Here is a 12,160-nt window from a genome sequence, read left to right as displayed (position 1 = left end):
TTTGTGTGGTTTCCACTGACTCGCCTGGATACTACCCACTCTTAAGTTTAAGTGAGTGGTTGAGTTCTTTGAAGTGTTCAGTTGTGTCTTATTTGTTGTGGGGTTGGATCTCCAGTGAGATTAATTTATGGTCTGATCTCACCAATGAGATAATCAGGTCTAGTATATTACTGTCGACATGCATGTTTGTGCCTTTTTACTGATCTCATCAGCACAGCATGAATTAATTGTTTACCTATACTTTAGAAACACAGGGTAGTGAAGCCCAGCTGATTCCCATAAACATTAATGTGCCTGCAAAATATCCCAAATGACATCCAAGCCAAAGGATAAAAAGGTCACACAGACAAACCATTAAATGAAGCGCATGATGTCCATAAGGGGACCTTTACATATATCCTACATAGGCTCCATTATAGAAGGTTTAAGGTATCATACAGCAAAAACTCTAGATTGCCTGTTTATATATATATATATATATATATATATATATATATATATATATGTGTGTGTGTGTGTGTGTGTGTGTGTGTGTGTGTGTGTGTGTGTGTGTGTGTGTGTGTGTTGCACCTTGCAGTCATTTACATGCAGTATCCTGTTATTTGGTCACACTCAGCAATCCATAACCTTTGGAAACTTCTGGTAAATGGAAAGGAATTATCCGATGGCATTCAAGAAATAAGCCATAAATCAACTGAGCATGCTCCTCAAGCCCTTCCAAATACACACTCAGTTTCCCCCAGTGTTGTAATATTCTCCCCATAATAAGTTACGACCATTCTTAATGCTATATAAACAAAATGTACTATTTGTCCTAACAGTCACTATTTGACCAATACCACCACAGTAACCTTAACAACGTGCAGACATTCTCTTACGGAAGGGCTTCATCTGCATTTTCCAGCTCTTATTATGCATCCCACACATTATCCTAATGCAGACCTCAGTCCTCAAAGACTCTACAAAATAATCTTCAATGCTGATTTTATTATATCTTGGAACACAAAACACTAATAATGAAAATAATACATATCTTACCATAAATGAACGTTTCTCATAACTGCTGTGATCTGAAAATGGCATCTTCACATAATTTGCATTCCATGCATCTGGAGTCATTTTTTTAAATGCCCGTGGTTGACTGTTTTCCCTCACACTTGTAACCTGAAAAAGTGACAAAGATGTATTAACTAATGCTGAGTTAAACTTTTATCGGAATCTGCCTAACATATTCCTTAGACTACTACTATAGGCAGTCATTTCCGATCATTACATTATTTTAAGACAGGTTGTGAATTGTGTGAAATCACTTATAAAGCTCTTCCAAACAATTTATCAAGTTCACATGACTGGCTACTGAGTATAAATATCAAAGTAATCAGAGATACAAATGTATGACATTCTGTTAAAGTCCTTTACCAAGATGAAAGGCATGATTACCATTAATTTATATATGTACATATATCTTTATCTAATATATATATATATATATATATATATATATATATATATATATGTGTGTGTGTGTGTGTGTGTGTATATATATATATATATATATATATATATATATATATATATATATATATATATATATATATATATATATATATATATATATATATACATACATGATGGTGCAGTGGTGCAGCAGTAGCATTGTTGCCTCACAGCAAGAGGTTCTCCAGCTCGATTCTTGGCTGGGGTGCCTTCTGTGCGGAGTCTGCATGTCGTCCCTGCATTCGTGTGGGTTTCCTCCGGGTGCTCCAATTTCATGTTACAAAGACATGTGGAGTGTTTCTCTCCAAGCCTCTGCTGAAAATTGGCTTCTTTCCAAGTTGGACTTCTCTGTGTGTGTGTGTGTGTGTGTGTGTGTGTGTGTGTGTGTGTGTGTGTGTGTGTGTATATATATATATATATATATATATATATATATATGTGTGTGTGTGTGTGTAAATATATATATATATAGATACACATATTTTTACTCTGGTATAGAGCACTGATCATAAATGACTAATTGCAGGCTCAGCCTGCGTTACACAAACAGTAACTGAAAATTGTACATCAACATGGCATTAATGTATAAAATACATGAATATAGGAAACTTTTGCCTATACATAGAGGCAAACATACTGTATATTACAGTATACACAAACACAGGAACTTTTGCATTTAAACGAATGTTAACATATTTCTTGTAGTCAAACATGCATTTCAAAATCAAAACATATGTACATATTTGCACAGGAAAAAAGGAAGAAAAAGAAAAAAAATAGGGAGAGAAGCTGGAAAACATGGTGTTAGACAGTTACCTGATTATGCAATTGTAAATAGGTAGGATATCACTGGCCTTGAACATTTTCTCACCTAATAATCCTGACCACCAGGGCAATAAAACAAAAAATGCAGACTACAGAACGGATCTTCACTGTTACACCAGTTCATATCAAAAGTATGACTATAATGACAGGTATGCTAAATGACCACTCCCTGGTATCTCAAAACGGGCATATTTAACTATTTAAAAAAAAAAAGATATGACTCTTACAGGCATCATCATCACTGTGTCAGAAATTAAGTTTTACGTAATGTCCATTATCTGCAGTTGAGATTTTTGTTTTCCTAGCAAGCAAGCTCATTAATCATGCTCTAAGTGAAAGGATATCAGTCAGACTGTGGAAGTGCCATTATATATAATGAGGCTAAAGTTGATTTTGTCATCTTACAGGGTTAAGGCTGTGCGATATATTTCCTGTGGTACAGGGTTTAATTCTTGCAGCCCTCATTTGCCTACTGTGTGACTTTGACCAAGTCACATAATTAAGCAGTGCATGGGATTAACTGGAAATTTCAACTAGACTCCTCAATGGTCCCCTGGACTGCAAGCCTAATAGCTACCTATGAACCAATGAACCTCTAAACCGATAAAGAGCTGTAAGGTGTCCAGTAGTACCTGCAAGAAGTAAATCTGGGTACTTAGATACAAATAAAAAAAACAGCTCACTAAAAGAAAGTTAAGCAATTATAACACAACAAGAATTTTACAGCTGTACAAGTCCATCACAATACTATGGTGGTGGTGCTGCGGTAGCATTGTCGCCTCACAGTTAGATGATGCACGTTCGATTCTCAGTTAGAGCGTCTTCCGTGTGTCGACATGCGTGAATGGGCATTCCTTCGTTGAAGGTTGTGCGTTAGGCCCGGCAAGCCAGCACGTAAAAATCTACTGCCAATCATTAGCGGACCGGAGTTCCGCTGTGGCAACCCCTAACTGCAAAAAGCCGAAAGAAGACAAGTCCATCACAATCAACAAAACATTAATTTATGCAAAGGTACAAACATCACCCCCACTTATGAAGTGCCCATTTTTCTACTCTGCAAACAAATCAAAATATTCAAGCAAAATACATATTACACTTCATTCCAACATATCCAAGTCAACAAAACAAAATTCACAATACATTTTAGTAAGGAGCTCTTTTGCTCAGTGCCTGGAAATTGCCAGACAAGCTGTCAGTTTCGACCAATTACAACTTCAGTGACACACAGGAAGAATCACCAATGCTGCTGACTGTCACACTGTTGCTACCTAGCATTATGACTTTAATAAGTAAAGACTATTTTAATTAATCATATCAATCAACCTCTGAGCACAATAAATCTGGACAAAGCAAACTATAATGGGGGGTGGGGGCAAAGGCCCAAAATCAGAGATACATTTCAAATGTTGCACTTATTCCTTTAGGAAAGTTATTATAACCATCGATTTTGCATTTATATTCATTCTCTGAAGGATACAAAGCATGCCATTAATTAATAGCTTCAATCCTCAGTGATTGCCAGAAAACCACACATTTTATGTGGACTAGACCAAAAATTTAAGGCAAAAGTCTGGACATTCTGTGAAAATATGGACAGTTGAGAGGTATGTTAGCGAACTGCAGATCATTTTCATTTTCTTTTTAAAAAATCTATAAAGAATTTGTAGTCACTTTACACAGTAGAGTCTAGCAGATTTCTTTCACACACCCAATATGAGTACACAAAGCATGTGCTACAAATACTGTCTGAAATAAGGTACTGCTACAAGAAATATAAATAAAAGTCAACCGAATGGAAATGTTTTTTCTTGAGCTGATCGAAGTTTGTGACCTCTTCAGCTACTCTCTAAAAATAAACCATGCTATAATTAGTTCATTTTTGTATGTACTATTCAAGTTACTCAACCAACATGAGCACCTGGCTTAGCCTATTTCACATCCACCTTCAAAAACATGGGACTCAGGAAGGGTTCGCTACATGGGCTGTTGTTTTCCATAGAATATATCAATCACATGTGTAGCTTACAGCTTACTCTACTGTGATAAAGAACAGTACGGTGCCAAACAGGGATTGCAAGAACACTTTGATGACATCTGCTCTGACATGGAAACATACTTCTCAACTGTCCAGATTTTCACAGAATGTCCAGATTTTTGCCTTATATTTTTGGTCTGCTCCTCATAAAATTTGTGGTTTTCTGAAAAATCATTGAAGATTGAAGTCACTAAATAATACTGAATAATGACAGACATTTGAGTTTTAAACTTCATATCCTTCAGAAAGTACATACTAATGCAAAACCTCTTATTCTAATAAATTTCCAATTTTATAAGAGCAATATTTAAAATCAGTCTCCATGTTTGGACCTTTGTCCCCCCATCCCATTATTTCTGGCTTTTGTTCCAGATTTCTTGCCCTGAGAGGTTGAGAGGTAAAAAAAAACAAGTTCAAGAGCATCTCTACTATTCCAGAGATTACACTGTATAATAACTACTACTCTTGCAGACCCTGTGAAAGTCTCTGCCTTTGTAACAAAATATAGGTTTATGATCAATTTATGAATAAACATTTTAATATGTTCAAGAAATGGATTCAAGAAATTCACTCCCTCAGTGAGGTTGTTTCACCTTGCCCATGCTGTTCTGCACTGGCAACGGTTTACACTGTATTATGAGAGTAGAGCATAACAAAGTGGAAAGGTGCTTAACAAACTTTGTTAACTCATTCGTGCCCATAGTGCCATCTCTGCAATGCCCGATATATGCCTGCATGGTAAATTCTAAAATGAAAAGTATCCTTCCCTTGCCTGCAGTCCCATTGAGTACTACCTACTAGGAATAAAAAAATATTCCCCCTGACTGAGCAGTTAGAGATGCACAATCATGATCTCTGAGTTCTATGACTGGGCACCTTTTAACTGCATGCCATATAAAAACATTGCTGCGATTAGAAAAAGGATTAAAACTTAATTTTTCACTACTTTTCCTATGTATAATAGGAATGATATATATAAAGTGAAGAGCATAGCACCACAGTGCCTAACACAGATATCCAGAGAACACATGTACACTGTTCAGTGGTGGAGTGGTTGCACTGTCATCTCACAACAAGAGGTTCTCTGGTTCAATTCTCAGCTGGGTGCCTTCTGTGCGGACGCTGCATGTCATCCCTGCATTTGTGTGGGTTTCCTCTGGGTACTCCTGCATTCATGTGGATTTCCTCTGGGTGCTCCAGTTTCCTCCCACATTCCAAAGACATACACCTGGAGCATTTCTCCCCCGGGCCTCTGCTGAAAATTGGCTTCATTCCAGGTCTGACTTTCCCGGTAAACAAATGTTAAATAAATAAATAAATAAATATATGTAAGTATATACACACACACACACACACACACATATATATATATATATATATATATATATATATATATATATATATATATATATATATATATATATATATATAGATATATAGATATACACACACACACACATCAATAATTATAATGTAATACACGTTTTTGCAAATTTTTCACAGAATTACTTATAATAAAATGGAAAGAAATGTTACGTAAATGATGACCTGCTAAGAAATGGAAAAATTAGAACTTGTCACTAATGCTAGGTTGAAATAAAGCAACCAAATTAGTAATCCATAACCTTTCCTTATACTGTAAAAGTACATGTTTACATCTGGAGATACTCCTGAACACTTCAATAATAAAGCAATGTGATATACTATACTGTGCATACGTAAGATGTTTCTTTTACCCTTCATAACACTAAGATGAAAGGCGATTCTCTTTTCAGAACAGCAAGAGTTCTACCCTCTATGAGATGCATCACAGTGCATATAGCCATATAGAATACCTAGTCTGTAATGCAGGTTATGATGTTTTGATTTCATAAGTCTTTGTAGTATACTGACTGGGGTAAAGAGCTAACATTTGCAAACATCTAAACAATATGTACAACTGCCACAAGAAAAACAACGTTTGGGATTTGTTTTAGAAGGACTCAATGTATGTTTCTAAAAATATAGTTTTATAGCAGCTAACATTACTCTCAATGCTTTTTCTTTCTGGCAACTAAGTCTAACAAATCAGAAAGATCTTAAAAATATCTACTTTGAATGCCTTTGATTAAAAAACAAACCCTATTTATTCCAAAATTAACAGTAAAAGAAATTGTAGTGTCTTTGTTGGACTGGTCATTACCAGATCTATACATAAGACTTTGTATTCTAGGTGTGTTCTTAGAGTTGGTACGTGCAGATATGTGCATGATAACCTCTATGTCTGAATCTATTACTATGTTTGCCTCATTATCAAAGTCCATACTGGTAATGCAAATATATTTAATCCATAAAAATATGTTTTTGATATAGTTCTGATAATGTGTTTAGGATGGAAGTTAACAGCATAAAGCAAAGAATTTTTGCTATCAATGCATTTGGTTACACTAAAAATAGGCTGTAAATAATCTATATTTACCTGTGAAAGAAATATGAAATTCATTGTTGTAAATAATCCAAAAATTGCTTTAACTCACATGTACTGCCTTTTTAAATAAGCGAACAGTTGTACAACATTTCAACAGACTGTAAGAACTGATGAATTCCCATCATATACATGTAATTTCTCAAAACAGCCCATAATATGTCAGGCAACACCCATAGCAATGCCACTGATATAGAAATAATATTCTAATCCACGGTGGTGGTGCTGCGGTAGCGTTGTCGCCTCACAGTAAGACACTGGCCGGTTCGATTCTCAGCTAGAGCGTCTTCTGCGTGGAGATATGCGTGAATGGGCGTACCTTCGTTGAAGGTTGTGCATCAGGGCTGGTAACTCGGCACGTAAAAATCAACTACCAATCATTAGTGGACCGGAGTTCTGCTGTGGTGACCCCAGCCGGGAAAAGCCAAAAGACACAAAATTCTACTTTGAAATAAAATATGTTCTTGCTCAAAGCTTCCTTCAGTGACAAAAGCATGACATCTCTAAATTCACCTTTGGAAAAAAATGTTACATTTTTAAAAACTAATTATCACATAGGCACACACACATTAATAGAAAAGAAAACAAACCATATTATTATTTTTTTCATTTTCATTCATTACACAATGCATATGTTTTCTTTCTTTTTAACAAATAGCATTCACTCCAACATTACAAAATTTGTTAAATTCCTGCCTTTCATTAAACCTCATTCTCACTCCTGCTGAATATTATTCTGCATGTATTGTTCCCAGAAATTGCAACATTTCTATGCAATTTGCATCCTCCATTTTCTAAAGATCCAATTTCTATTTCTTTTATCTGTTGTGTCTTTCGGCTTTTCCCGGTTAGAGGTTGCCACAGTGGAACTCCGGTCCGCTAATGATTGGCAGTAGATTTTTACGTGCCGAGTTGCCGGCCCTGACGCACAACCTTCAATGAAGGTACACCCATTCATGCATGTCTCCACACAGAAGATGCTCTAGCTGAAAATCGAACAGGACAACGTCTAACTGTGAGGCGACAACGCTACCGCAGCACCACCACCGCAGTTCTATTTCTTTTATCTACTTTACAATATTCAGTACTTCAATTAAAGCTGGTTTAGATTTTGATTTTCTGCCAATTGTTCTTTTGGCAGCCAACTACATTAAACTTAGTAAGGTCTTACTATTTCTAGGCAACTCAGATCCTGTGTTTCAGTAGTTACAGCCATTTTCTTTCCCAACGTTTCTGTAGGGAATTTTCAAAATCTGCCATCTTGGTGCACTCCCACAAATGTGTTACCAGTTACCTCTCTCTTTCATATTGCAAATCCAGCATTTGCTGTCTACCTAAAGGAAAAATTCTCTAAAGTCTGCTTGGGGTACAAAATCCATCCAATACTCCCATTCAAATCAGGTTATCCTAAACTACCTTGTTCTATGGGAAGGCTATCCCACTTAACTCTTGTCCTCTTCCCCTCCCAAATAAATTTCTTCAATGCTTTATTAATTATTGTTCACAGCTTCTCCTCTTGTTGATAAAAACATATCTGACTGGTTTGTGAAACTAAAGAAACTAAAAATATTTTTACCGCTTGTATGTTACAATCCATATCCATATTCAATAGCTTTCAATGTTTATACTATCTTCTGTTTAGTCTCTTCTCAAATATCTTTAGCTGCAAAACCCTGAATACTTTTTTAATCCAAACACCTAAATATTTCATCTTATCATGTCTCCATTACTGTGGGTATTGCTGAACCAATTCATATGTGGGTACATTGTTTACAGATAAAGCTGTTCTTTTATCTTTATTAATTTTATATCCTGAAAAGACTTGAAACTGCCTCAAAATGTTCAATAACACTGAAATGTCCTTTTCTGGATTTATCAGATAGAAAATAATATTATCTATAAATAAAACTACCTTTTCTTGACTACTATACTAGGTCATTTGTTGAACTTCTGGGGCTCTCGTTTTCTTTGCCAATGGCTCTAAATATGAAGTAAATAACAAAAGGTAAAGAGGATAGCCCTGCCATGTTCCAATATTCAAACACAGCTTGTCGGAGAGGAGCCCTTCCACCTAATTAATGTAATTAAAGTATCAGAGAATGCAAATGCTTCTACTGCCCTTCTCATAAACTCCAAGATGACTCACAGAATGCTTTCTCTGCGTCAAGATAGTCTTCATTTTATTATGTTCAGTGAAAACCAGCTATCTGAATGTTTTAACATAAGGATTGTAAGGTGGCTTAAAATCTGACTTTTATTTTAGAGCAGGAAACCCTTCCTCGTTTGGGCAAATTGGGGATATATCTCTTTTGCTTGTTATTATGAATCAGGAGTACATAAAAAATTACAATTTATCCAGGAGTGAGCATAAAGTATTACAAGACCTTCAGACCAATAATGATATAAGGATTTGTCCTGCTGACAAGGGTGGAGCTACAGTGATCTTGGACAAGGTAATGTACTTAAACAAAATGCATGATATGTTATCAAAGCCTGACACATATATCAATCTTAATAAGGATACAGTAAAAGACATGATATCTAGGGCACATAGAGACCTATTAGACTGTATCGCTAGTGGATATATAACCAAATAACTCTGATTATTTATTAATTGAGCCTCCTTTAACATCCATAGTTTCAGGTAAAGGTTGATTAACTGAGCCTATATCCACCTATGTGGAAAAATGCTGAAACTGGTTATAGACAAAGCCAATACCATCTTAAGAGATACACTTGATTTTTTAGCATCTTTATACAACTATATTGGAACTATTCATTACCTGATGATGCATGTTTTGTAACCTTATATGTTTATTCTCTCTTCACCTGTATTCCCAACAATGTATGAAAATAATCTGTTAAGGAGCATCTTCAAATATATTCTGTTTATTCTAGACCTCATACAAATCTATTGTGCTTGTTTATAGAATTAATATTAGAAAACAGCATCTTTGCATTTGATGGTACTTATTATTTTCAAAAAATTGGAGTAACCATGGGTACCCCTGTGCCAATTCCTATGCAAATCTAGTCATGGCACAGTGTGGGAAATGAAATATGACCTGACCAATAAGAAATAACTTATTAGAGAGACCAAGCATGCAACCAACTCATATCTTTAATAATATTACAAAAAGGGCAAGTTGTACATCTATTACACCTCACAAATAATGAAGACAAACTCATTGCATCTTGTAAACAACTAAATGATTTTAAAAGAAGAGGTTTCAATACAAGAGAATGTGAACAAAATCGTAACATACTAACTAATGAGAAAAGGGTTAGAGGGAGACCATATTTTTCTAAAAATACAGCATACCACATTAACAAGCTGGTTGTGACCAATCAGGTGAGTGTAGAATGTTCTTATCTTTTACATCTGATTATAAGGACTTCCTTAATGTTATTAATAAAAAATGGCATATTTTATTAGCCAGTAAAGATATTTCCAGAGTTGTAGGCTCAAAACCTAGGATTACCTATAGAAATTGTAAATCCATTAAGGGAGAATATGTTATTAAAATATTGAATTTAGACAGTTGATCATTTCAAATAGACAAGGTACCTTCAGTTGCAGCAATTGTAATATATGTCTATATATGGCCAACAATAATTTGTTTAAACATCCTACTACTGGTATAGGATACAGATTCACACACTATGCAGATTGTTCAACACATGATTTAGTTTATTTACCTTATTGCACTACCTGTCCAAGATTTTATGTGGGAAAGACCAATAGGACCCTTAGAGAGAGAGCTAAGGAACACATATACAAGATTAATAGGAAAGATATATCTATAGCTACACTAAGCATTTGACACAGGTAAGTCAACAACATACCTTCAAGGTTTTGGTACTTCAAACACTATGGGACAGTTGCAGAATGGGAGACAACAGAAATATAACTGAGAAAATTGAACAAAAATGGATTATTAATTTACAAGCTGGCAAACTATATGGTCTCAATGATGCTGTCTCAGTGAAACCATTTTTAAGAGACAGACCCTTAGTTCATTAATGGACAACTATTGTTTTTCATTAACTTGACCTTTATACTACAGATATACACATTTATGCATATATATATATATATATATATATATATATATATATATATATATATATATATATTTTTATCTGTTTTCATATAGTAGTGAATATTTCAAAAGATATGTACTTATATACATCTCCTATTTTAAAGTGGAATTTATATAACAGTTAATTGACTACTAGCTGGTGCTTCAATAATTTGATTTCTATGGCTTACTTTTTTATTATTAATTAGTGTGTTTCTTTATTTTAATTCATCATGTTTTAGTTTATAATTGTCACAGACATGATGTCTCTGATTTAATATATGGCTTAATGTGTTTTTAATTCTGACTTCAACGGTGATAGGTAATTACTGAAATAGCATTCTGTTTCAAGTGCATCTACGATATGGCAGATACTTTACAGCTGAGGTCATGTGGTTTTAACCTTGATTGTGATTGGCTGATTGTCCAAGAAGCTTTGTATTTTTTTACTAAACATCTAGTGACTTGATCGTTATAGTTAACAGACTAAGGTTATATATGTATCTGCTAAACAGGATAGCATTAGTAGGTAAACTGCTATAGAATGATGAACATTTTTAATATGTTTTTATATTGGAATGATGTGTAGTTTTCTGGTGAAGACATTGTAATGTCAGCAAATACGCTACTGCTAACCAAATGTATTTTAAACAATATTTATGATGTATGTATTTACATAGCAATATTAAATATTAATTTGTTCTAGAAACCACTAAGATGACACAAGAAGATCGGATAAAGCATTAACTACTTCATATTATATATACAATTGGTAGTGCTTCTGATTAGTTAACACAAGTGTAAAAGAAAAGCCTTGTTCATTTTAGTTTTTAATTAATGTCTGAAGAAGCATTGATGACAATGTGAAAGTGCTCAAGTACGGTTTGTTTACAGAACAATAAATTCTTATTTTATTTGGATATGTTAGATCTATCCAGGTAGTGTTTTTACCAGTTGGAATATATTAGAAATATTAATTCAATATATGTTGAAAATTTGGCAAGAAAATTAATCACACTTTCTCACTTACTGATCACCACAACAAGGTCAGCAGTACTAGTTGTAAAGGAGGCTTCCGCTCAAGTGGATCAAGGAAGTACTTCATATGTGATCAAATGAATGAAGAAATGCATAAATAACTGACAGACAGGAATGCAACTTCTCAGCTGAACACTATCAGAATACAGTGCAAAACCCAGTGCAGCCCCAAGATATCGCTTAGCCACAAGTGCAGCTAGGTTATTCTTGCACTTGCTG

At 34.6% G+C, this 12,160-nt stretch overlaps 1 protein-coding gene across 1 annotated transcript in view; it reads right to left on the bottom strand.

Moving 5' to 3' along the window:
• Positions 1 to 852: 852 nt before the first annotated feature.
• LOC122810662 overlaps positions 853 to 12,160 on the bottom strand; it is a 231,606-nt gene continuing 220,298 nt past the window's right edge. Inside the window, exon 5 of the mRNA XM_044082231.1 lies at positions 853 to 1,164. Coding sequence (XP_043938166.1) covers positions 853 to 1,164 — 312 coding nt within the window. The remainder of the gene's footprint in view (positions 1,165 to 12,160) is intronic.

The sequence above is a fragment of the Protopterus annectens genome, chromosome 9.part0 (assembly GCF_019279795.1).
Source record: "Protopterus annectens isolate FY-2018-M chromosome 9.part0, PAN1.0, whole genome shotgun sequence".
NCBI classification, from domain to species: Eukaryota; Metazoa; Chordata; order Ceratodontiformes; family Protopteridae; genus Protopterus; species Protopterus annectens.
Note: the sequence above shows the minus strand (reverse complement) of the source record. Positions and strands in the feature narration are given on the sequence as shown.